This window comes from Dromaius novaehollandiae, chromosome 1 (genome assembly GCF_036370855.1).
Source record: "Dromaius novaehollandiae isolate bDroNov1 chromosome 1, bDroNov1.hap1, whole genome shotgun sequence".
In the NCBI taxonomy this organism is placed as follows: domain Eukaryota; kingdom Metazoa; phylum Chordata; class Aves; order Casuariiformes; family Dromaiidae; genus Dromaius; species Dromaius novaehollandiae.
In genome coordinates, this window is record NC_088098.1 from 192,711,609 (window position 1) to 192,735,857 (window position 24,249).

General features: G+C 38.0%; 1 protein-coding gene across 4 annotated transcripts in view; it reads left to right on the top strand.

The window, feature by feature from the left end:
- DCLK1 (doublecortin like kinase 1) overlaps window positions 1-24,249 on the top strand; it is a 244,698-nt gene that overhangs the window by 149,233 nt on the left and 71,216 nt on the right. For all 4 annotated transcript variants that reach the window (XM_026098293.2, XM_026098292.2, XM_064504926.1 and 1 more), the window contains one exon: window positions 17,293-17,409. In XM_026098293.2, coding sequence (XP_025954078.1) covers window positions 17,293-17,409 — 117 coding nt within the window. The remainder of the gene's footprint in view (window positions 1-17,292; window positions 17,410-24,249) is intronic.

The window sequence follows — 24,249 nt, forward strand, 5'->3', positions numbered from 1 at the left end:
TACCAATACAGTAAAATCACCACATATTTTCCCACCCCCTACGTATATAAAGAAAAAATAGCTTATGTTTGAGATATAAAATTAATCTTCTGGGTATCAGCAGCGTACTGCTGTACTAGAATTCTGTTGCTTTTGTAGAGATTCATTTTCCATTTCAGGTTGCTAGGGGAGCCATAAAATATTCAGATATCTATGTCCGTAGAAATCTTTTGTTGGATACAACTGTGTCCAGATATAGAAGATCTGCAATTAACTTTGGGGAATAGATCTATGCAGATTGAAAAAACCCCTAACTTCTAAGATGAATTCTGCAGAAGTTTCTGTATTATTTAAACTAACTTTCAAATTAAAATTAGATTGTTCACTTGCCATAATAAAAAGCAACATGGTGTATTATACCAAAGGGGAATTTATAGTTCTATTGACCTAAAAATCTAGCTCACTGAGCTGAATTGGAAAAACAATGTACATCTCTTGTATATCTTCTCCACATTTTATTAGACCCTTTATTCTCTCAGAGGTGAGCAAAAAATTTAGCATGCACCCTCTTGAAAAACATTAACGTGTGGAAAGCTGTGCAGAAACAGACAAAGATAACACATCAGACCAAATTCTTTATAATCTCTTTGAGCTTTGGTCCATCCACAGAAGGCTAGCAGAAATTCTCCCGTGGAAAGGGAAATTCTTAGTTCCTACCTCACTGCTTAGGTGGGTTTGTATTTCTGCCTTTTCCCACTGGTACCGGAGGTGCAGTGGACCCCCACGCTGTCATGATGGTTATCCACTAACATACTTTATTTAGACTTTTGATTTCAGTGGTAGAGCTTCACAGTTCCATGCGATAGGTTTAAACTGCTCTTCCAAGAGTCACAGTTCTCAGTTTGACTCTGACTTTCTTCCATCCTGCCTCCCGTGCACTCGCCTCTTCTGTTTTGAGAGAAGTTTAATGTTTCCTGTAAATTTTCTTCACACAAAGGATCCATTATTTAATCCAGTGCACCCAGATGTTCCATTTGGATTCTATGAGGGGGCAGAGGGGGAAGAGGAAGTGAGAATCAGAAACAGTAAAACTTTAATAAATGGCTGTTCTGTTGTTCTGTCTTTTGAAACAGGAATATACACACTCTGTGTTTCATAAACATATGCACTGCATAAAGTACAGTCCAAAGTATTTCATTCTAACACATCTAAATATTAGAGGGAAACCAGCAAGGAGTCATGGTTGCAAATAAAAGAAAGGGGAAAAAAACAGTTCTGTCCAGTTCAATGAGTAATAACTCGATCGGTAGATATTTATAAGGTAATATTGGAAAGGCAAACAAATTTAGATCATGTGATTAGGTAATTGGCAAAAAATAACAAGGATAAAAAATAGCACCTGAAGAAGACATGTAGCAATAGCTATAAAAGCATCTATTGAATTGCTCTTCATAATGAAGTAAGGGAAGCACAGTATCTGATTTATGCAAGGTTTCTCTCAAGTTACATAATAAAATAATTGTGCCAGTGTAAAATTGGGGATTAGGTTAGTGTTTGTATTTGGCACACTTTGTGCATTTTGTAATAGAGAATTTCTGAGCAGATGTTTTTAATAGTTTGTCATTAGTAGATGTATAAAGCTTGCTTGTAAAATTATTGTGTTATATTCACCCACAATTAATTCAAATAAAATGTATCAATTGGTCTATGTGTGTGTGCTACTATATTAATAATAATTCACAGGATGATGAAGATTGTTTCAGCTGCCTAATTCAATACAGGAAGTCAATGAGATCATAAATCATGGAACAAGTTATCTTTTATCTTAAAAGAGAGTGAGAACACTGCGCTTAGAGTTATGCGAATGGACGTATGCTCTATTGCGCTAGCTGTTCTGAAAGCAAATTAGTCAAGAAACAGTTTCTCATACAAATACGTTTTCAGCTCAGTAGTTAGTACACCATTTTGACTTTTCTGGGGACCTTCAGCATTTCTTGTGGTCATGTGTCTCATTAAATAAATAGGTCAATTTAAAATGCTTTAAATTGCAATTCTTTTATTCTAAATTTTTTGCTTGGCTACGGTAGACTTTAACTTCACATACACAAGCAATTTCAGTAGCTTGAAAAGCAATCACACATCAGCTGAGCTGTAGCACTTGCCCATGTGCACATAATTTAATCTTCTTCTATTGTAGGCTCAGCTGAGCCTAGTTGCATTAACTCACTTTTACCATGGATGTATGCAGATAATTGCTGTGACGCAGCTGACACTCAGTAACTCCGTAAGCTGCCGTAACCTGATCATCTGCCTCAGCCTCTTTTTAAGCTTACTGTTCTGAAACAGGCCTAAATTTTTTTTTTTGTTTCATTTGCTTTTTAAAAATACAAATTTTGGGGGATTGGATGTAAATTCCCTTTTTTATGGTTGAATCAGGCAGGTTTTGCATGTTAATTTGGGGCCGCGAAGTGAGTGGGGTTCCAGAGACCTGTGTCCACAGCTGTAGCTTGTACTTCTGTGAAAAAAGAAGTCAAAGAAGAGACACAGGGAGTGAGAGCGCTCATCAACAAGCTGAATGCAGATGAGCACTTTGGAGCCATGAAACAATCGCTGGCCCACATGGGAGTCTGCAGGAAAGGGTGGGAGGTTGACGGTTTTTTGGATCTGGCCCCATTTCATCTTAATCTGTTCTGGCTCCTGATCATTTCTAAGTCTCCCTATTGTGTGTGTGATTTCTACTAAACATGCAGAGAAATTTTTAGGATCAAGACCATATGATATAGCAAGATTAATCTACCCTTTGGCCTTCATCTCTCCCTCCCACTGGGGGAGAGGTTTGGTTCTGCTAATTTGTCATGTTACTTTTCTTTCCCTGCCATCATTTTTTTTCCTCCTCATGGTTCACCTATACTAGGGATTTTGGCCCAAACATTTTCAGCATGTAATGAAGATAAATAGAATTCTTCATGTCCACAACATGAATTTTTAAGACAACATTGTTTATTTCACTCAGTTTTAATGTGGAGAATTTGTAATTCATTTGTAGAATGTGTTTTTTTCACTTTTATTATATATTGTGGCTCAGTGAATCCCTGCAGGTCTGTGAAGCAGATGTGTTAGTATAGTCTGTATAACAGCTTCATTCCTTCCCTAGTCTCAAGTTTTGAGTTGTTATGATATGCAATAATTAAATATGAATAAATAAAATATCAGAAGATAATGAAGCTGCAACCCCCCCCCATCATATTAAATCATTGATGAGGTGCCTGTGAGTAGGAACTGTGGCTGATGATGTCTTCTGCCTAGAACTGTGATTAGTTTGGGGAGCATTTGTGTAAATTTTTCCATTGTCCTTGCATCAATAGCCAAAAAACACCCCTTTGCCTCTATAAAATATATAGAGATCATTATACTCTCCTGCCTCATCAATCCTTTCCTTTCATGTCACCTGACACCTGAATAATAACTGCAAGTGGACCACTTTTGCAAATAACATCTATGTAATTCAACTAAATTACCTTGTTTGGTATTGGTATGTAATCTGCAAGCCTGTTAAAATAGTTAGGTTTTTGTGAATAGCCCCAGAGTACCTCTGTTTAAATAAGCCAAATCTCTGTTTTTGGAGTCATAGTTAGCCCATAGAAGTATAAATGAAAGAAATAATGAACAAAATGAAAATCTTTGTTTGCACTCGTCTGTTTCAAAGCAGACCAGATGTTAATCCAGATATTTCCGTTCTTCCAAATCCCATTCTGCTGGAAATAGGGTATAAATTTAGTGTTCATGCACTTTTGAGGATCCCACTGTTCTCATAATCACTTTGAACCCACCCAAAATATTACTTACATGTCTATAGATATCTCAGGTTTGTTGTACTTGAGTTGAGACTGCAGGGACAGATGTTTGCCCTGTATTCTTCTGACCAGTGAGGTTCCTTTAGTCTTGCAGGGCCGTAAAATATCCGGCTTATAAATCATGGAGAAGTTATCATTTGGGTTTATCAAATGTAAATATTAGGGGAAGAAGCTGTTTGAGCAAGAAGGTAATTTATGCATCAGACTGGTTACTTTAAGACATGATGCTTGTTTGAAACAGTTCAGGGAACTAGAATAGTACTACTACTACTCCTCAGGTGTGCCAGCTGGTCACTTAAGAGGAGCAGCTCAATCCGCCAAATATTCCTTGCCAGGATCTTTAGACCGCGACTGCTGCAGAAACACTGTTCTGTGGTTGCAATCTATATGGTGGTGGGTAGAGATTGGACAATCAAAGTACCTGACAGTTCAGTTCACCATGTTCTGTCTTTGTGCTTGTGCCAGCTTATCTATATAATATTTGCATCTTTTTTGTAATATTGCTTTCCTGTTAGAGTGACTCTTCCTTAGAGATATTTTTCTTAGGGGAATGTCTCTGGCAGCCTGCTTTTATGTTATTGATGAGCTGCACCTTCTGTCACGTAATGATAGCATGATAGATATTAAAGAAAGATATTAAGGAAGAGATTGGATTGATTGTCTCCAGTACCATCACAGAATTCCTGTTGTTTAATATTAGAGACGCCCATGTGAGATTTGAATAAATCCTCTCAAACATCAAGCACTCTGTTTCAGCAACAAGAACCTAATATATGCTAATTTACCTTTCTAAGCTCCATTTTTATGTGGCTATGATGCTATGCTACCCGTGCTGGAGTTAAATCTAAGGAAATTGTATCTCCAGATCTCTGAACTGCAGTCACAAGGTAGATATGCCTCATTAAAAAACTCCCATTTGTTCATAGCATTCTTTCAGTATAAGAAAACATGCGTGATCTACACAACAAAGTTTTGGCATCCAGGATTACCTTTTATCTCCACAGGTTTGCATGCAGGCACATGTAAATTTGGAGTTAGCAGACAAAGCCCAGCTTGTGGCACCTAAATAGAACCACATGCTGCAAACCTCAGCCAGCAACACAGCTGCCAGCAAAGCTTCGGCATGCACACACCCCAGGAGCAACATCAGCAGCTGGGAGCCCAACAACGTTTCTGGCAGTGATGTTTTCCAGTTTAGGCCTGGCCACGCTTTACATCTCTTGCCCATCTGTTTGTTTTGCATTGTGTTACATCATCCCCATCGCAATATTTAAACTATAAAATCATCAGGTGATCATACAGAGGAGGAAGCTGCCTTTTGCAGGTCAGCTCAGGGAGAGTTTTCTATTCATAGGAGATGGTGTCAGAGAAAGTGCAGAGGCTTTTCTGTGGGAGGAACAGACATATGGGAAGCTGGGACTGACACTGACAAAACCACAGGGAGGTTAGAAGGAAATTGGAAAGTTACCACAAGGATATTTTGCCCTTTATTTTTCTACATTTTGGTTAAGAATCAGATCTGTGATGTTCTTGAAGAGCTTTGGGGGTTCAAGATGTTGGTAGAATAGAAACCTGGAATTTTAGAGACTCAATTTTATCACTTGGCATTGTTGTCCAATTAAATGGTTTGTAACTGAGCTATTTATATGGGCTTGAGTTAGTTTGTAAGAAAGAAGTCATTTTTTTTTAGGAATATTTCCTGTGAATAGACCTGATTGTTAATTCGTCCTATTTTGGTTTCCACTGTGTTTGGAAGTCTTGGTATTTGTTTTTTGAAGATACTGTGATAAAAAAGTATATTGGAATAATTTTTGGCAGAAAATTAAGTGCCTGTTTGAGAATATTTATAGAAAATAAGTTATTAAACATTGGCTTTGCCTCAGGTCTTTACTGCTAGCTGTTCCTTATCTCTTCAGAAACAGCTTCTGACTGTTGTGTCCATTCCAAGACTGGGAATACTCCTGCTTTTAAGTACTGAAAAATCCCAGACTTCTAAATACATGTTTTACAGAAATAAAACTTTAAATAAAGAACCTATCTGAGAAAACTGTGGATGATTCACAAAGAATAAAATGGCAGAATTTTAATTAATTATTTTTCCATCTTTCATAGTTTCTATGTGACTTTAAGTCTAAAGCAGCCCAATGTTTTGTCAACCAATATGACAGCCCTCTTCAATTACTTAGTAAAATTTCATTTTTATTAAAAAAATCTAGTAATGGATGTAGCTCCATGTTTAAATTTCTTTAAAGTTAATGGAAGAGATACAGGGCTAGAGATGTTTCTTGGACATCACCTTGCGCAACAAAAAATCACAAGGGTCATATAATTCAAAAAATGAGCTATCTCTATGAATTGTTGTTACTACATTGCCAAGCTTACTATACTTTGTCAGTCATAGTAATAACTTTCATTTAATGGAAGCAGGTCAAGTCAAACTGGAATTGTCTAATATTAATTAGGTGTGTGCAATTCACTAATGATATCATTTTACAAAAAAAGAGACTCTAAAAGCAGTGATCCACCCAAACAATGTTAGATATTATCATAAATAATGCCTGTAAAAAAAGTTACTGTGTAAAGCATTACCTCCCAACTATAACCTAAGTGAATGTTTATAAACATCAGTATATTGATACACAGGTAGCATTCTTCCTGTCCCTCTATGCCTACCCCTGTGTGTTGATTATCATGTAAGCATCAGCTGCCTATTCAGAAGTGATCCCATTTTCAGATGTTTTCAGTACAGACCACTTCAGAAGATGATGGGCTTTTTCATTTGGACGTGTCTGTATATAGGTTTAAGAAAAAAGCAGCATCTCTAGCTATGTATGTGTAGAGGAAGAACAGATTGATCTGTGAAAGGTGTAGATAAAGCAATCCCTCCTTGAGCAACTACAGCTTTCAATGGCCTGTCACAAAGTCAGCTTAGATCTGTCCAAGTAGTCTAAAAAAGAATATAATCCATGAAGATAAGAAACTGTAATCCGTGATGATGAGAAACTCTGTAAGAAACTGCTTTTTTCAAAACTAAGTGTCACCATATAATTATTTTGGAAAAAATGCACACATCTTAGTGATATGAGAGAGTATTAGCCAACAGGATTCTGTGCTGTCTGTGAAGGAAAAAGTCTGTTTTTTTTCAGATTTCATTTATGCTAATGCCCTGCTGAGAGAAATTCTTGAAGCTAATCAGTCTGAATTTTGGAGACAAATAAAAGATTTATATCTCAATGATCACCCCACTCAGGAAATAATAATTATTTTAATTCTCCCATTAAACAATCACTTTAGCCTCGCTAAAATGTTCTTGGACTTACAGTCAGTTTTACATTAGAGTGCCTCTCTTCCTTTTACATATCTTTCAGTGGAATCTGGACAGAAGTGCTGATACTGAAAAAACTTTTGAGGAGCTTGTATGAGTCGCACTAAGACAACTTAATCACTAGAACCATAGAAGGGATCTGAGAGGTCCCAAGGGAAGACCTGCTATCCCTAAATTGACTTTATAGATTTCTGGCTAACCTTATCGCATGAAGTTTTAGTTATGGAAATTATCCATGAGTTATCCATGAGTTCTCTAGGTGATCTGTTCTAGTATTTACCTATTCTTGCAGTTAAAAACACTTTTCCTTTTGTCTGACTTAGTCTATCTTTTGTAAAATTAAGATCATTCTTCCTCATCCTATTTGTGATAGAACTAACAAGTAGGAAATCTCTTTTTTCCTTCTTTTTGGCAGTCTATTAAATATTCAAGACACCTCTTTTCTGGACCGCAGATCCCAGTTTTCTTAATTACCCTTCATTGGTTATGTTTCCCAGATTTCTGATCTTTCTTCTTGTTCTCTCAAGCCCTCTCAAGATGAAAACTTTGTCCATAAATAAGACATTTTCTTATCTTAAGGTAAGAAAAGTGGATTTGTTGTTTTGGCTAACACTTTAGGAGTCCTGAGCAGAACAGAAGAATTCTATTAAATGTCCTCCATACAGTGCTCCTGTTCATCCCTGCAGGATGATGGTTGCTCTTCCTGCGGTAGTGTGTGTCATTCAGTTTGTGACCTACTGCAATCTTTGTGTCTCTCTTCGAAGAACTATTGTTTGTCATTTATGGAACTGATTGATCTAGTGAATTGGGCTTCTACCTTGTTTCTGTTGCTTATTCTTTCCTGAATGTAGTATTTTGGACTTATTGAGTTGTATCTGTTTTTTTGGATCACTTCCAGATTTTCAGTATTGTTCTAAATACCATTTATGTTCTTCTAAAGTGTTTACAGCTTTACCTGTGATGGTATCATCTCCAGATTTAAAATGCATACTGAGCTTATTAATGAAAATATTGAATAATACCAGGCTCAGAAACAAGACCCTATTGAGCTCCACTCAACTCATTCACTCCTAGTTTGACAGTAAACCACTGATAAACACTCTGTCTTGGTTTTCTAATACCCATCTTAGAAGAGATTCCTGTAGATGATATTTTCCTTAGTTGGGGCTTGGTTTCAAAATCCCAACTAGAATATACTTTTATCATAGCTAAGTACTTCCCCCTGTTATCCTGTCATAGAAAGGCTAGTTTGATGCAATTTGTTCTTGACAAAACTATTTAGGCTACTTATCATTTTATTATCTTGTAAGCTTCAAATGATTTGTTTCTCTTATTATTTTGTATTTTCTGGAGATTCAAGTTAGGCTGACTGTTTTGCTACTCCCAGTGTTCACCTTTATCCCATTTTTAAAGACAGGCACTTGCTTTGCTTTTTCCTAGTCTCTTGGAACCTTATCTGTCCTTCAGAGTTTTAGAAAAACAGTGTCTAGTAGGTCAAAGATTGTCTTGAGTATTTGCCTTAACATTCTCCAGGTTTAGTTAATTTGAAAATGTTATCTAAAGTTTCTCTGACCTCTTCCATTCTTAATCCGTTTTACTCCCATGTTGCTAGAGTTATCAGCGTGACTGTAGTTAATCTTTTTAATGATGACTGAAACAAACAAAAAAATATTAAACTCACAGCTTCTCAGATTCATCTGTTTTTAATAGTTACTTTTTATTTTTGACTCTTTTCTTTGTGTAAGACTCCTTGATAATCTAACCAAATAGCTGTGTAAGTGTCATGGGAATTTGATTTGTGCTTAACCTTTGTGACGATAATCTTTATTCCAATGTAGTGGGTTTTGTTTCTTGGAAGGAAGGATGATTTTTAAAACTTTATACTGCGTGATAAAGTTGTTAGACTGATAAGTGCATTATAAATATGCAAATTTACTCAAGAAAAAGCTTCAAAAGCAGAGATAAATAGGACATTGAGCTTAAATATAATTTACCCCCCTTCATCACAAGTACAAGTAGAATGAAAAGTGGTAACTTTAGGAGTCTTGGTTAGAATGTGTTTTTTAAAGTTAACTATCTCGACTGAGTGTTTCTCAATAATACCTCCATTCACTTTCCATAGGATGCCAGTGTTCTGCATATGAAGACTTTTTACTTTTCTGATTGTGGAAGGGACCTAAGCTTGTAAACTTCCAAAAGAGTCACTTGAAATGGAAGACAATGTAGAACAAGCGATACTCTTCATACAGTAAATAGTATTACCAAAAACAGTGGAATTTATTGGACTGCAACATTTTCATCTCTGTTACACTGAAATCCAGAAAAATGCTACAGAATGGCTGGGTACTTGATACTTAGGAAGATGTTGTTAGTATTTACCATATGGACTGGATAGGAGATCTGTCTGTTCTCGAAGTAAAGAACAAGGTGATTTTGTCACAGTTGTAACAGTATGGCAAATATTATCTCCTTGTGCTGAACAAGAAACCCATTGATCTTGCTAAACAGAAAAGTTAGAATTAATGAATTTGTAGTGCCCCCTTATTTCTCCTCCAGTTTCATATATAAAACAATGCCAGGAAAAATGCCATCCAAATAGTGTAGATACAGTTAGATGCTTTAATGATTGTTTACCCTGACTTAAGAAGAGGTATTTGAGAAAGAAACAATGTCTGCTATTACAGCACATGCCCCAAAAATGAGTTTTTGTCACTGAAGGAAAAAAAAAATCATGATCAAAGGGAGCACATATTTCTTTGTTTCAGAAAGAATAACAGTGAGTCCATAAATAAAAATCATGCAGTTGATTGCAATTGTCTATGTCATCTAAACCATTTCCAGTTAAAAGTAATTTTTTGATATTTTGGTCAGTGTAGCTGGTGTGGTACGCCTTCAGGATGTGAGGGAGGAGTCTGAATATGAAGGCAGAGTACTGAACGTTTATATCGGGGTGGAACAGCTTGGGTAAAATATATTGAGTAAGCAAAGTTAATTAAGATCTCTGTAAGCGATGCAGAATTTGTGCCCATACTGGTACATACATGTTATAAATCACATAACTGTGATGAGAGGTATGTTTTAGCCAAAAAATAAAACTCCTATCTCAACTCAGTCTTCAGCTGTTCTTAAAGATAATTGCTTATAATGCAATTTCAGTAACAGAAATTAGTATTTTGGACATGCAAGTTCATTTACATAAATGCAGTTCTGCAGTGTCAGAGAATCTGTTGCAGTGATGAAGAATATTTTTTTACTCCTTATTACCATTGCTGTGGGATGGAATTTTTCCATGATAGCAGATTCCTACTTCATTGGAAAGTAAAACTTAACTTCACAGTCTTTCTATAGCAGAAAGAATTAACATGGAGGTTCATGTCAGATGGGTTAACACTTGGGGAAGGTAGGGAAGATAAAATCTATTCCTACACAGTAAGATCATGAAATACAGCAAATACTTGTGTTACTTTTTGAATTGATAAAAGAGCCCATCGAAATATTTTGTTTGTGATTACAGTAGTACTCAGAATCTGTGATTCATATCTGGGCATTTAGAAGTAGGATTCATCTGTTCTAACTTACAGGTTCTTGTAATAGGTCATAGGAATCAGCACGTTCCATTGGCTCCAGAAGGGCCATCGGGTAGATAGTTCATACCTAGTCATTTTTAGCTCTCTAATGACTGGAAGAGTTGAATCCTGCCACTGGTGTTTTAAATCATATAGACAGGAACATGTTTGAAGACAATATAAGAAATACTGGAAACAGTACTTTGATCATATAAAAATCTCTTTAGCTTGTTAGAAAAAATTCTGACTGACTTCATAGAGTTTAGAAACAAATGAGGACTTTGGAAGCTATGGATTAGAGCAGAATGAGAAATTAGTAATAATACATGATACTCAAGTCAGATTCACAAAGACCTTGCTGTTTGTAACTTAGAAGGCATTTATGGAGCAGTATATACATCTGGAAACATTCTTAGCTTGGGTGTAGCTGTTTGGATTCCTAACAGTTTGCAAGATTTTCTATTTTACTGAGTTAGAATTAGGCATAGATGGCTTTAACTTGTCATATTTTATTGTATGCAGCTTTTGCCTTGTCAGTGAATACTTAGCGCAGCTTAAAAATTGGAGAATGTTTTTTTCCACGTGAAAGAGAATTTGGCTTTTCTTATACTTTATACGGAGGCAAAATCCCAGTCAAAGCATGTTTCTCAGCAGGAAAAAAAAGGAGAAGGAGGGTTAAGTATTTGCTACTACAGATATTTGGCATACAGTTTAGATAGACAGTATTCTTAATCTTTATCATGAGCAGAGAGCTGGTTGCTGGTAAGAAATCAAATCAAAAGATAGGATGTCTTAAAAAATACACACTTCCTGTGCCAGATAGCTTAGCGCATGGGATAAAACTTTAGGATTTTGTATTCTACACATACATCACTGTCCATCTGCATCCGGAACACATGGCATGGGAAGACATGCAGAACAAAATTAAACTAGGCACAACCATGACAGCAGAAGATTTGGAATTCCTTAAACCTCTGTGAAACACCGTATATCCCTTTTATTTCTGGAAACTGGAGGATAGTTACCCTTTGGAACACGTTGTAATTGCAAGTCATAACTGCCACTGGTTCATCAGTAGAGTTGCATGAACTGCAGTATATGCCAGTGCCTACTAGAGAGGATGATACCATTTCCCTTTTGTTGAGGAGAGCGAAACTTAGTTCTGCAAAGAGAAGATTACTGGTTTTAATTGAAGGCATGAGTGCAGCTGAAAAGTAAAATCTTATTAGCTGCATTAAGAATTAGCAACATGGAACAAATTACTCTTAACATTTAAAACTAAAATTAGTATTGCGTTTGGGGTAATGTTCTACTGGTTGGCCTGAGGACATTGCTAGTGAGGCTAACATCTTTAAGCCGTGGTAAAAAGTACCAGCCTAAGGCTTACAGTAAAGTGGCTTACCAACAACCATAGACATCCTTGATCCTCTCTCCCTGCTTATCTGTAGGATGCAGCTGTTCCTGAAACCAAGTTAAATGTTCTCGTCCTAGAGAAACAGATTGGCAGGGATACCAAAAAATAAATAGCTGTCCTCCCCGCACAGACTTCAGAAAAAGCAAAATGCAGCTGAGAGTGATATTTCAGCTCAGAAAGAACTTGTGAAGTCCATACAGTCATCTTAGGAGTAGCTGACCAGTAAGCTTTTTTGCTGTCATAGTAATTTAGGTAACTTTTCACAATCATCTCTAGAAACATGTTAAATTTGATCATTTTCTGTCGCATTTATTGCAGGTTTGTTAGCAGTCTCTGCTGCTTTCTTGTCATTGTAAAATCTAATGAACATATAAGCTAATTAAACATTTTGGAAATAAGAACATCACAGAGCAGAAGATCAGAGGCATTATGGTTCCGTGTGTTAACATCCCTTACTTACCTCATGCTTGCATTTTATGTATTTGGCGACAGGAAGAATCAAGAGCTCACAAGTAGATATGTTGGGCTTCCTACTAGTTGTACGAGTTTCTACCACTCATTGGCATCTCTGCAGTTTCAGGAACTCTCTGTTCTGTATCTTGTCCCTAAGGTGTCTCAATGATGCAAACCCCTAGCCTTGGGATATTTCCTCTTTTTTCTCAGCCTTATTGTTGCTAATGTCCATTAAATGTTTCAGACCTCTGTGGTAATATTCCATGCTGTAAAGGGACTGCAGTGTTACACTGTTACTCTCATTGCTGGTAGTCTGTGATTCATTCTCTTGCTTTGTAGTTCAGTCTGTAGTTATACAATAGAACATCTTATTGCAAGATGTTTTGGCTGAAAATCTATTCTTATTTATCTGATATTCTGAGTTAGAAAGCAGTAAAGTCTGTGATCAGACCTAAAAGTTGACCCTCTTTTGCCTCATGTTACCATGGATATCATCATTTTGTTTCTTTAATCTTTGTGAAATGTTTTTTTCCTCACTGAACATACTATAGAAACATCTTGTGTTTCTTCTTGCCTGAGTCTGCCCACATGAGTGAGAAAGATAGCATAACTGTTCCATTAGGAGTTGGGAACTATTTCTGGTACAGTTTTGGCATCAAAAGAAAATCAGGGAAAACGTTATTTTTTTTCATGGCTTACCAAGCACCCGTTGTATATATATCAGAATATTGTCTGATGAGGACAGCATATGTGTTTATTTCCTTACTGGTTTAGATTCCATGTGGAAAACATGTTTTTTTAAAAATCCATGTGTTTTTGGTGCATTCTCGCTTGCTCTGAATGTGCACATAGCTTTCCTACAGCAACAGGCAGATTATGCTAATACCTTAGAGGAGACAAGCAGTGGTTGTGCGGTTACTGGGTGGGATCTTTGCCTGCAGTAAAATTTAGTTTTCTGAACCAAACATGACAACAGAATTGCATATATAAACTGTGCATAGGAGTTGAAACCTATCTGCAACAAGCAACATGGTGGCATTCTGCCTGTCACTGGAATCAGTTTAGACTGTTTACCCAGTATGGCCACCATGTTCAAAGGCATGAGTTGCCTGACCCTGCTGTGTGCAACACTGAAATTTTGCCCATATGCTTATCTGCAGGCCATGTCCTAGCCCGTATGATCTATGAATAAACTCATGTTTATGTGTGTTCATGTGTGCCACTGGAAATGTAGCAATTGACAAAATTTATCTTGGGGTTCACAGTGGTACTTGAGCAGAGAGAAAATTAGCTCATCTGAAGTATAATCGTATTAAAACTTCAGGGCTTGCAGATTTTTCTAAGAGGAAAAAGAAAATTGTACCAAAGCAGTTCCAAACTGAGCTTAAAAGAGTTTGTACAAATAGAGGGAAAGAGAGAAGATTTCTATGTCTCAAGCTAAAGAGAAAAAAGAGTTGTCCTGGCACCAAAGGACACTCACAGCATGCTGGTCTGTATTGACAGGAGCAGAGCCAATAGAGCAAGGGAAGTAATTATCTACTCAGCACTTGTTAGACCACATCTAGAACACTGTGCCCAGTTTTGGCCCGCCAATTCATGAAGGACATTGATAAACTGGAGGGACTTCAGCGGAGGGCCATCACGATGGTGGAGGGTCTGGAGCACTTGCGCTGTGAGAAGAGGCTGAGGGACTGGGGCTTTTCAGCCTGGAGCAGAGATGGCTTTGGGGGGACCTGACAGCAGTCCCCCAGTGTCTATGGGGACGTCATTAAGAAGATGGAGCCAGGCTCTTAACAGTGGTGCATGGTGGGAAGATGAGAGATGATGGGCACAAATTGAAAGAAGAAACATTCGTAGTGGATATAAGGAAAAACTTTTTTGTCATGAGGGCAGTCAGGCGCAGGAACAGGTTGCCCAGGGAGATCGCTCTGTCTCCGTCTTCGGGATGTTCAAGACCCAACAGGATAAAGCCCTGAGCAGCCTGGACTGACCTCATTGCTGACCCTGCATTGAGCAGGCGGTTGGACTAGAGATCACCTGAGGTCCAACCTGAATTATCCTACAATCCTGTGATCCTATGGTGACTGGTCATTTCTGAAATGAATGTATCAACACAGGATCATCTGTAAGCATTTCTCCTCCCATGGGATTTTTTGTTCAGCTAGCTGCGAGGACTCTAAGGAGACCATCACTAGTTAGTAGTGGCCAAATGCCACAGTGGGTGAAACCAGCTCCCAGCCTCCCGCTTTCCCAGGAACAGTAGTGCCCCCTCTCCAACATGTGACCAGGAGCTTGTCCTGAGGAGACAAGACCAGGGAGAAGGAAGATGGTGACAGGATGCATTTAGCTGCTGCAGTTCAGGTGACCCACATCTTCCTTGCTCATGTGTGACAAATCCAAAGGGAAAATGAATAACTTTTTATTATTGATTTTCTTGATATTTGTGAATGAATGGGGTGAAAGTGCTATTGTGAGTATTTTCCTAGACAGGATTTAATCAGCAGGGTAGAAAAATAACTTGGCTATGCATTTAGGTGCTTCTTCTTTCCTTTCATTCCACTTTCCACATGGTCTTTTCCAACACTATGAGGAGAAACACACATTCTAACGCAGAATCTTATCTCTAAACTCATTCTAACTCTGTGTGCATAAAAGGTATTCAGGGAGCTCAAGTAAGTGTTATTAACTGTAATGAGCTGAGTTGAGATTTAGCGCATAACATGAATTACAAAAAAGGAATGTGAGTATTATGTTCTTTATATGTTGGAAGTAGAGGAAAGCTTCTTATATAGTAAAGGATATTACAGAAAGTAGGTGGCTTTTTTCTTCAGATTCGTAAGTTTTCCCACTAAGCAAATGAGTATACAAATGAATATAGGCTAATGGTTTTTACTTGATTGAATTGATCTTTTTTAGTCTTTTTGTTTAGTGACTATTATAATGTTCAGTTATCTTCCATACTGATTATTATGGATAGGGACGTACATTGGAATCACTTACTAATTTTATGAGAACAAAAACGTTAGGAGAACAAACAGATGTTCAAGTGTTTGAACATTTTTAATATTTACAAGAAAGGTAAAGAACCTCTTTGCATCTGATACGTATAGACAGTTCCTGGAGCAGCAGATTATGCAAATACGTCAGGGTAAGATTCCTCCAGTAGTTACCTAGTGGAGTCTAATTGAAAGCTTTCATATGGTTCCTCCTGTTTTCAGTTGATAATCTCCTCTTACAACAGAGTAAATGTTTTTTATCCATTTTCACTCATTGCTGGGTACAAAATGAGATCAGCCATCAATGAATCACACAAAATGTCAACAGAAAGAAACTAGCTGCTACTAGGCATTAAGAAGGTGGGAGAGTTTGGGAAGAAAAGCTTCTCTGGGAAGGCTAGGGCTTTTTCTCTGATATTCTCTACTCTCAGCTGTGCTGGGCAGTCCTATAGTAATGCATCAGTTGCTTCCATTTCCTTCAACAGCTTGCCACCATGCAGACAGTTAAGATAGCCAAGAGAAATACACCTCATGACATCATTCTCTGGTGGATATATTTAAATTAATTAGTTATGCTCAATTTTCTTTCTTTGTCCTCTAATCTGTCTAAACTATGTTACAGGCTCCACTGATGATCTGTGATGTGCAGGCTTGTACATGGTATTTTCTGACTAGGGAGACAAAAAAAATTCCTTGTTTATTTCTCTTAACCAATTTGGAGGAACCTTAACCATGGGGAAGAAAATGAGGAACAAGTTTGATATAGAAATAAATGGTTATTGATGTATTTTTAAACAAGTGAAATATACTGATTTGTTGGGTGAATACAGTATAAACATTGCTGCAGACTTCTAATTGTATATTGGCTAAGAGGTGTAAATCTTTTTTTTTCCTGACTGTATAGTATGTCTGGTGATTAATTTAGTATCCATTATGACTGCAAGACATCAACTTTATGCACACTAAGTTCTTTCATCCTCAGGCCAAGAACCATTTTGCAGGCGTAACGCAAGAATGCCTACAGAGCTGTGTGGGTGTATATAAACTCTAACCTGAACATCTTGCAGTGTTCCCAAGTGGGAGGGTAATTTCGCCTCTTCATTGATTTTACTGATGTCTCTTATGAGCAAGTAGTGCCATTTCCCTCAACCTGTGATGAATTGCGTGTGCCATATAATGTGGGCTGTTGCTCACCAGAGGATTAAGCAGGAGCAACAAACCTGCTTCACTTTCCTCAGACCTTTCATGAGTGACAGACATCTGCGTCATCTTGTACAGTCTTAACATTTTGATATATAAAAGCAGCCTTCCGGTTCTTCTACAAGAGACTGCCTAGGCTGACAAAAATGCTTACGCTGCAACAGGATCATTTGCAAAAAAAACCACTTGTGCTGAAATCTTCAAAAGCAAATAAATTTTATGTGTAGCCTCAGCACTGTTAAATTATGCTGTCTTTAAGTACCTGCAGTAACCACGGTATCTAAAAGTCCGGGTTACTGCAGCACTTCTTTGGCTGTGCAGTGGTACATACTGTACTTGGATTTTAATGGAGCTGTCTATACAGACTTTATATTTTCTCATAAAACTCCTCAGGATGAATGAAAACAAGTGTGGGCTAAATGTTTGTGCTTTTCGGTGCTCTTTCTGTTACAGAATCTTGCTGGCTTTCTTAATTGCTAATTTGTGCAGTTTCTTTGTCTTTTAGAATGTCGGGTAGTGAAATCCACTTCCTATACCAAAATAGCTTCAGCTTCACGTAGGAGCACCACCAAGAGCCCAGGCCCATCTCGACGCAGCAAGTCTCCTGCCTCGACCAGCTCAGGTAAAGCAAGCAAGAAATGTTTCTTAATAATAACAGCTATTGTCTCTGGATACAGTTGGCAAAGTGCTTAAGATTCTGCATTTCTGGCAAAACATTGTATGCATAAAATAGCTGACAATAAAAGTTCACCTGCTTTCTAAGGTGCATCTGCTTCTGAGGTGAGGTGTCCCAATACAAAAGAACTCCGCAGTGTTTTATAAATTTTACTTTGGCAATATCATGGTTCGTTTTCCTTTTTTTTGCTTTGCATCATTATTATGCCAATACCTAAAGACTGATGAGAAGAGATACACATTGCACTAGGGACTGCATAAACACAGTGTAGAAAGTAGTCCAAGTTGCACAGCATGGAATCTGCATTTGTAAATTGTTGTTTCCACAGCCTTTTTCTTTTTTTTTTTTTTTTTTTTGTATTTTGGTTCTGAAGGAGTTAAGAGTCAGCAGTGAGGAAAGAGTAGGTTAAAGACAATGAGGATATTGAGGAAAAGGGGCAGAGCAGAGAAAAAGGATAATTGCAGATGTGAATGTGAGGTATAAAGATGGTTGAGGAAGAGACAAGTCAGAGATGACTTAATAAGCCAGTGGTACTGGCTGGAGAAGACACAGCAAAAAGCCTGAAAAAGTTCTGATTCTGTCTGAAGGGCCTCACTTTGGCAGCCTTCACAGCTGCTCCCACTAAGTAGTGTATGACTAGTCCCCCCCTGCTGCTCTTTCCCAAGAAAAGCAACAAATAAACAAAAAAAGTACATTAGATAATTTTCCAGTAGTGATGCCTGAAAGTATAAATAATACTTAGTAGGAGCCAGTTAAGTAGAACAGATCCAGCATTTGCAGTGTTGCTGTAGATTCGGATTGTGCAAGAGGCAAATACTAAAGCTGTCTGAAAACCACCTCACTCTTTCCCTTAAGTCTTCAGCCAACAAGGAAGCTATCATCATGTTGGGAGCTGTTTTGTATTTGCATCCTGCACCATAAGGTCTTTAAAAGGAAGGGAGGTGGCGATCAGAATGGCCCAGGTCCTCCGAGCTGTTTTCAAAGAGGGGAGGTACAGCTCAGTCAACTGGTGCCACATTTTTTACAAGAAGTCTAAATGGAGCAGCAGCGCAACCTCCTTCAGAGAAGGAGGAAATTGGGGGAGAGACGGTGAGAGATGAAGGCGTAGAAGTGAGTAGCAGGGCTAGGCGGCCTCCTACACCCCCTAAGAGCAGTAGAAATGAAGAAGCCTGCAAAGAGATAACAGAAAGGAGTATTGATTCTGAGGGAGAAGCACAGATTAGTTCTTTCATAAACGTACATTAAGTAGCTTTCTTTGTGGGTAGCTAGAACAGAGTTAAATTAAACTTTGGTAAGGAAGGCCCTATTTGGTATGTAGATGTTATGGACTCTTTTTTTTCATGAATATTCATTTGGGGTACAGTTAATGGACACTGAACTCTGTATGTGCATTTCTGTGTGGAATAACTCTCCTGCTGTGCATAAACAAATGTTTCTGTCAGATGTGAGACTAGCAGCATTTTTGACATGTTGGCTACATGCTACTTTATTGGTTTTGGTTGTGAGATAAATAGTAACATTCTTACTTAAACCTGCAGGAGAAGTGAACATGAGTAAATTCTAATTTCCTGCAATTTAATTTAACTAGTCTCAGACGAATGTCATTACTTATTTAACCACTGAAAAAGATCAGAAGATTATTTTACAGCTTATGGAAAAAAACAGTGCTTTCACCATGCCACAATAATAATTAAATTTATCATTAACGTTATCATTAAAGTTATAATAAGCAAAGAAGCAAGGTAATGGAAATATTAAAAATAAAAACCATTTTGGATGGTTCTATGTTATTGACAGATTTACCTATTTTAAACATATTTCATTAAAAAACAGTAACTTTGCAGGAAATGAGCATATCTTAGTTTGTGAAAACATAGTCCATGACCTGGCCCATCTGACAGCATCTCTGGAACGTTGTATTGAGGAAGATTACCCTAGAAAGAGACATTGGAGGAGGCCCCACAGAAAAGTACAGGATGCTGACAGAACACCCGGTTAAAGAGTAGGAGTCTATAACTTGTTACAGCTTAAAAAGGGCGAACAATTTAAAATGTTTCTGTAAAAATTAACTTTATTGAGAACATGAGTTTGATTTGGTTGTTTGTACCTCTTGTGTTTGTACCTCTTGTGTTTGTTTTCTACAAACAGTGAAGAAGTCAAGTTGTGCAAATGTTCCAGGAAACCTATTTCTAACCTGAATACATGAACATTTACATCAATATTACTGTCATAAAAGGGAGCAATATTGTGTGAGTGGGTACTTGCCCTTAAGAAGAATTGGTTTTAGACCACATAAAAAACCAATAGATTTTAAAAATATGCAACTTGATATTAGACACTGTACTAAAAGCAGCAGCTAAATTAGAGGAAATGGTTCAGGCTAAATCAAACATTCAGCTTGAAACACAGATAATTTTTTGTGATGTTAATCTGACTGTCACAAGCTAAAGAGAAGTCTACTCCCAACTGAAAATAGTTATTGTTTAAATTGTCTCTTTTGGTCCTTTAAATATAAAGAAAAGGAAAACACTAGCTAGTAAATATCATTAGACAAAACCCCAAATTCTTCTATAAAATGCAGATATTATATAGGTTTCACTATTATGCTTTCCAGTAGGCCTAAAAATCCTGCCTATTTATTATAGTTACATACACATGAGAGCAGCAGAATATAGAAATTACCATCTAGTGCACATACCAACAGATTTTTTCTGTATTGCTTCCATATTTTTAAGCATCTTTTCAGTATGAGAGTCTCCTTTTACTGTCACATTGCTAGTGCTAAGCATATATATGTATTTTTTTATTCTGTACTTGCAAACTGTTTTCAGTTCATCTTTAAATTACTGCTAGGAATTTTTCTTTCATTAGAGATAAACATAAAAAATAGTTGAGAAGAAGAGTAGTTTCCTTGTTCAGAACACAGGCAATACGTATATATTACAAAAACAAAGACACGTATGTACCGAGGGCCTTCCTCACTTACTGTTTTGTAAAGATTTGTACATCATAAAAGAGAGGCAGAAAGTTGAGAAAAGCAGGGATATAGGGCAGGCAGAAGGCATTACTGGCAGTGTGCCCCTGAAAAAAAGCTAAGTGAGAGCACCTTTTTGGACAAAATGCTACCTAAAGAGGTGTGTGTTGGTAATTAGAAAGTTTGTGATTCCTCTTGTTTGGCTCTTGCTGCATTTCAAAAAATCTGCCTATTCTTGCTACACAAAAGGAATGCCTGGCTCAGTCATCAATTCTTGCCCTTATCAACATGATACACATGGATACGCACATGGGTCAAAAGACACAAACACTGTGACTAAATACAAATACTATATTGAAAAAATGTAAAAATTGCAAAATCAGTTATTAAAACTGACAGAAATCTAATATGAGGGGATGACCTTGAGTTGCCCTTAATTCTCTCCTATATGCGTCTACAGTACAGTACAGTCTTTAATACATTCAGTTAACATTATTTTTCTTCTCAGGCTGTGAGCACTGGCGGGGGCCCGCGCTGGTCGGGGCGGGTGCTGCACGCCGGTCGGTTGTTACGCTTTGCGCGGGCCTGGTATTGGCTCCCCTGCTGTAACCCAAACGCCACGACCAAGGGGTGGGAAAAGGGTGGGGGAAGAAGGGCTGCTTCTCTCGCCGGTGGCAATCGCTTCCCAGCAGAAGGTGCCGTAACAGCACTGCTGGGTTTGCAGGTGCGAGGCCCTGAGAGCAACAGCAGGAAAACAGCATGTGAACAAGCGAAAAACAGTGCCTCCGAGGCTCTGGGACCCACTGCCACGGCCGCGCGGGGGAAAGGGTAGAGCCGCAGGTGGAAGGCAGGCTGCAGGGTTGAGGAGAAAAGACCCTCAGCAGTACAAAAGGCTAAAGCACTGAAGCGCTGCGCAGCACTGGGGCTCGGTGCCACGCAGGTTCACGTCTGTGCTCTGGCTAAATGAGGGAAGGGAAACGTGTGTCAGCTTGTAAGAGAATGGGAGACACAAGCTACTCACCCTTCCTTGGGCTATACAATCTAAAATGAGCAAAAAAAGCTGCATCTGCTTTTACACAATTTCTTGACACTTTGAAGGGGAAAGTATGTCCTTCTGTAGGTGGTGTTCACCTTCTTCCATCCTTGCTTTTTCCTTTTCTTTTTCTTTAGTGCAGCATATTTTTAATAGGTTTAGATTAAATAAATTTAGATTTTCCTGGTAGCCTCTCTGGCTTCTGAGGGTGGATGCATCCTATTTTTATATAAAAACAGAGAACACTTTTTCTTAAAAGATACAGGCTAACTGGGAAGATCTGTGGTAAGAGCAGACTTCTGTGTTATTTTGTGCTTTGTTCTGTTTTTTATTTGCATCTGACAGTGTTTCAAAACAATACCACAAGAGTGAAATCTCACTGCAGGAGGATTGCTTTCTGATTTTTACTAATGCATTTGAGGTATTGTCTGCTCCAAAATGCTTACAGCCTAAATAGACAAGAGCAACCAGGAATAAAGCAGGGGAACGAGAGCAGAGGAAGGTAGCATGACTTCCCAGGGAGGCAGAGTGCTGAAGTCTGGTTCCAAGTGCAATAGATAATCCTGCCTCTGTTTAATTTTCCTGATGTATTCTGAAAGTCTGTAAAACTTTGATATTTTTTGTTGGCATCAAGTATTATCCAGGAGAGGATAGCACAAAAGAGATGTCGAATTCCACTGAGGCCACATACCAACCCACTGCCAGTGACTGAAAATTATAAATGTCTGAGGGCTATTCAGTAGGTGTGGGCTTCTGTCCAGCTACCAATTAACATCACTGGTGGCAGCCTTAGTGCAGGTGAAGAGCTAACAGATCTGAAGAAAGCTACCCTTACTTCTTCATGGTCATTATTTTTAATCAAATCAAGAACAGCTTGAGACAGATGGAATTATTATACCTTCAGTCCCTTAAATTAAGGAAAGTTATTGCATGCAGGTGAACTCTTTTTAGCTTCTGAAATCCAAACTCTAATTTTCAGGACTTGCTCTTAATGAAAACAACTACTTTTTTAAGTTTGAGCACCTCCTTGAGAATTATTTCCCTCTTATCTCTCTTCCGCTCCTCTTCCCCTGAAACTATCTCCCAAAATATTTCAAATCCTTGAGATGTTATTTGTAACTGTGATTCAGTTTTAGTGTTAAGAAGAGTTATTTAGGAATTTCAGTTGCTGAGTGCAACAAGTGTCTTTCAGGAGTAACTGGAGTAATGCATATATTCTCTGTGACAAAGGGAAGGTTTGTGAAGAATTTATAGAGTAGGTTGTAATATCTAGGGCTGTGTGTTCCTTTGTAAAAAGGTGTTTTCATTTAGTTTGCTCATCCTTAGACCCCTGTCCCCTAACCAGAAGCAACCCTTCTTCTGCCACCTGACTCAAGAAGATGTTTTGGTTCCCAGAGCAAGGAACATGACATATAATATTATCTTCAGTGTGGTGACATCTTTTTATTCACACTATTATATATACTCAGCTGGCAGGGTTTCTTTAATAAATGTGCTGAAGCAATACTTTTCCTGTACTGAGGAATACAAACCCATGGGAGTGATGGAGTCATCCTACAGTCCCAGGGATTTCCAAAACAGTTTTACTTTGATCCTGTGTTCCTTTTAATTTTTTATTTATATTGATGATATTTAGTACTTATTATTAAAAAACTAAGTTTTATCATTTTATAGCTTAGAAAAAATGAGAGTTAATAAGGGAAATAGAGATGTTTAGACTAGTTTAACCCTCTTAAAGGGTTAAAAAGTTGAACACTAGATAGCAAAACAGCCCTGAAGTTGGTACTCCATTCCCTTAGGCTAATTCGAAAATCCTTGTCTTTCTAATTAGGCAAAACAGTTCAAAAGAGAGAGATTTTCACTAAGTCTTATGTAAAATGTAGGTGCTTTCTAGGTTATGTACTACATGAAATTAGCAGCCAAGTTCATAGATACCACATATATTCAGATAAAATGCAGAGAAAAAAACAACAGGAGGCATTCACTCACCTTTTGATGCTCCAGAAAGTTACTGTTGGATTCTGAGGAGCTGTATTTTCGAGGAAGGATCTTGTATTCTGAGATCTCAGGCATGTCTGCAATGTCTGCAGCACATCTGCAGCACTAGTCTGCTTGTCGGTGTGGGCATACCTCTGCCAGCTTCAGATTGCATTACCAGTGGCATACTAGTGGCCACCCCGCAGACATCAGTGCTGGCCAAGCGGCTGAGGATCTGCCTCCCCTCTTGGGTGGGTTTTGCAGTCTGTGCTGAGCGCTGTGCTGCCTGGAATGTATGTCGAGGCTAGCACAGTACCAGTGACCTACCATGACTAGTTAAAAGTTTGCTTAGGTATCAGATGCTGCTGGGACGGGAATGTAAACCTGACCTGAAACTGGGCCTTTCTGCCGATGCGGTTAAAGCTCTGTGTGGGTCTGTTAAGCTTTGTCTTCAGTGGCAGAGATTTTCTTTTTGTATCTGGATAACTTCCTGGCATAAACTGTAGCAAAGACTGAACATAAAAAGGACTCTTTAGCAGTAGTTAAAATGAATGCAGTACTGACTATCTGGAACATATCTCAACTTATTGCACTAAGGAGGAACCTACAAAAGGCTTCACTGAGGAGCGATAATGAGATCGCTTTCTTAATCATCACTCTGGCCAAACCATCTCTCTTTTGCAATGAAGACAAAAATCGAGAGGTGTTTATAGTAAAAATACAAATGCATAAGGAAAGAAAAGACAAGGTATGTTTTGTTCCCCAGCTACTCTGAAATGACATGATCTTCCTTGCACAAAAA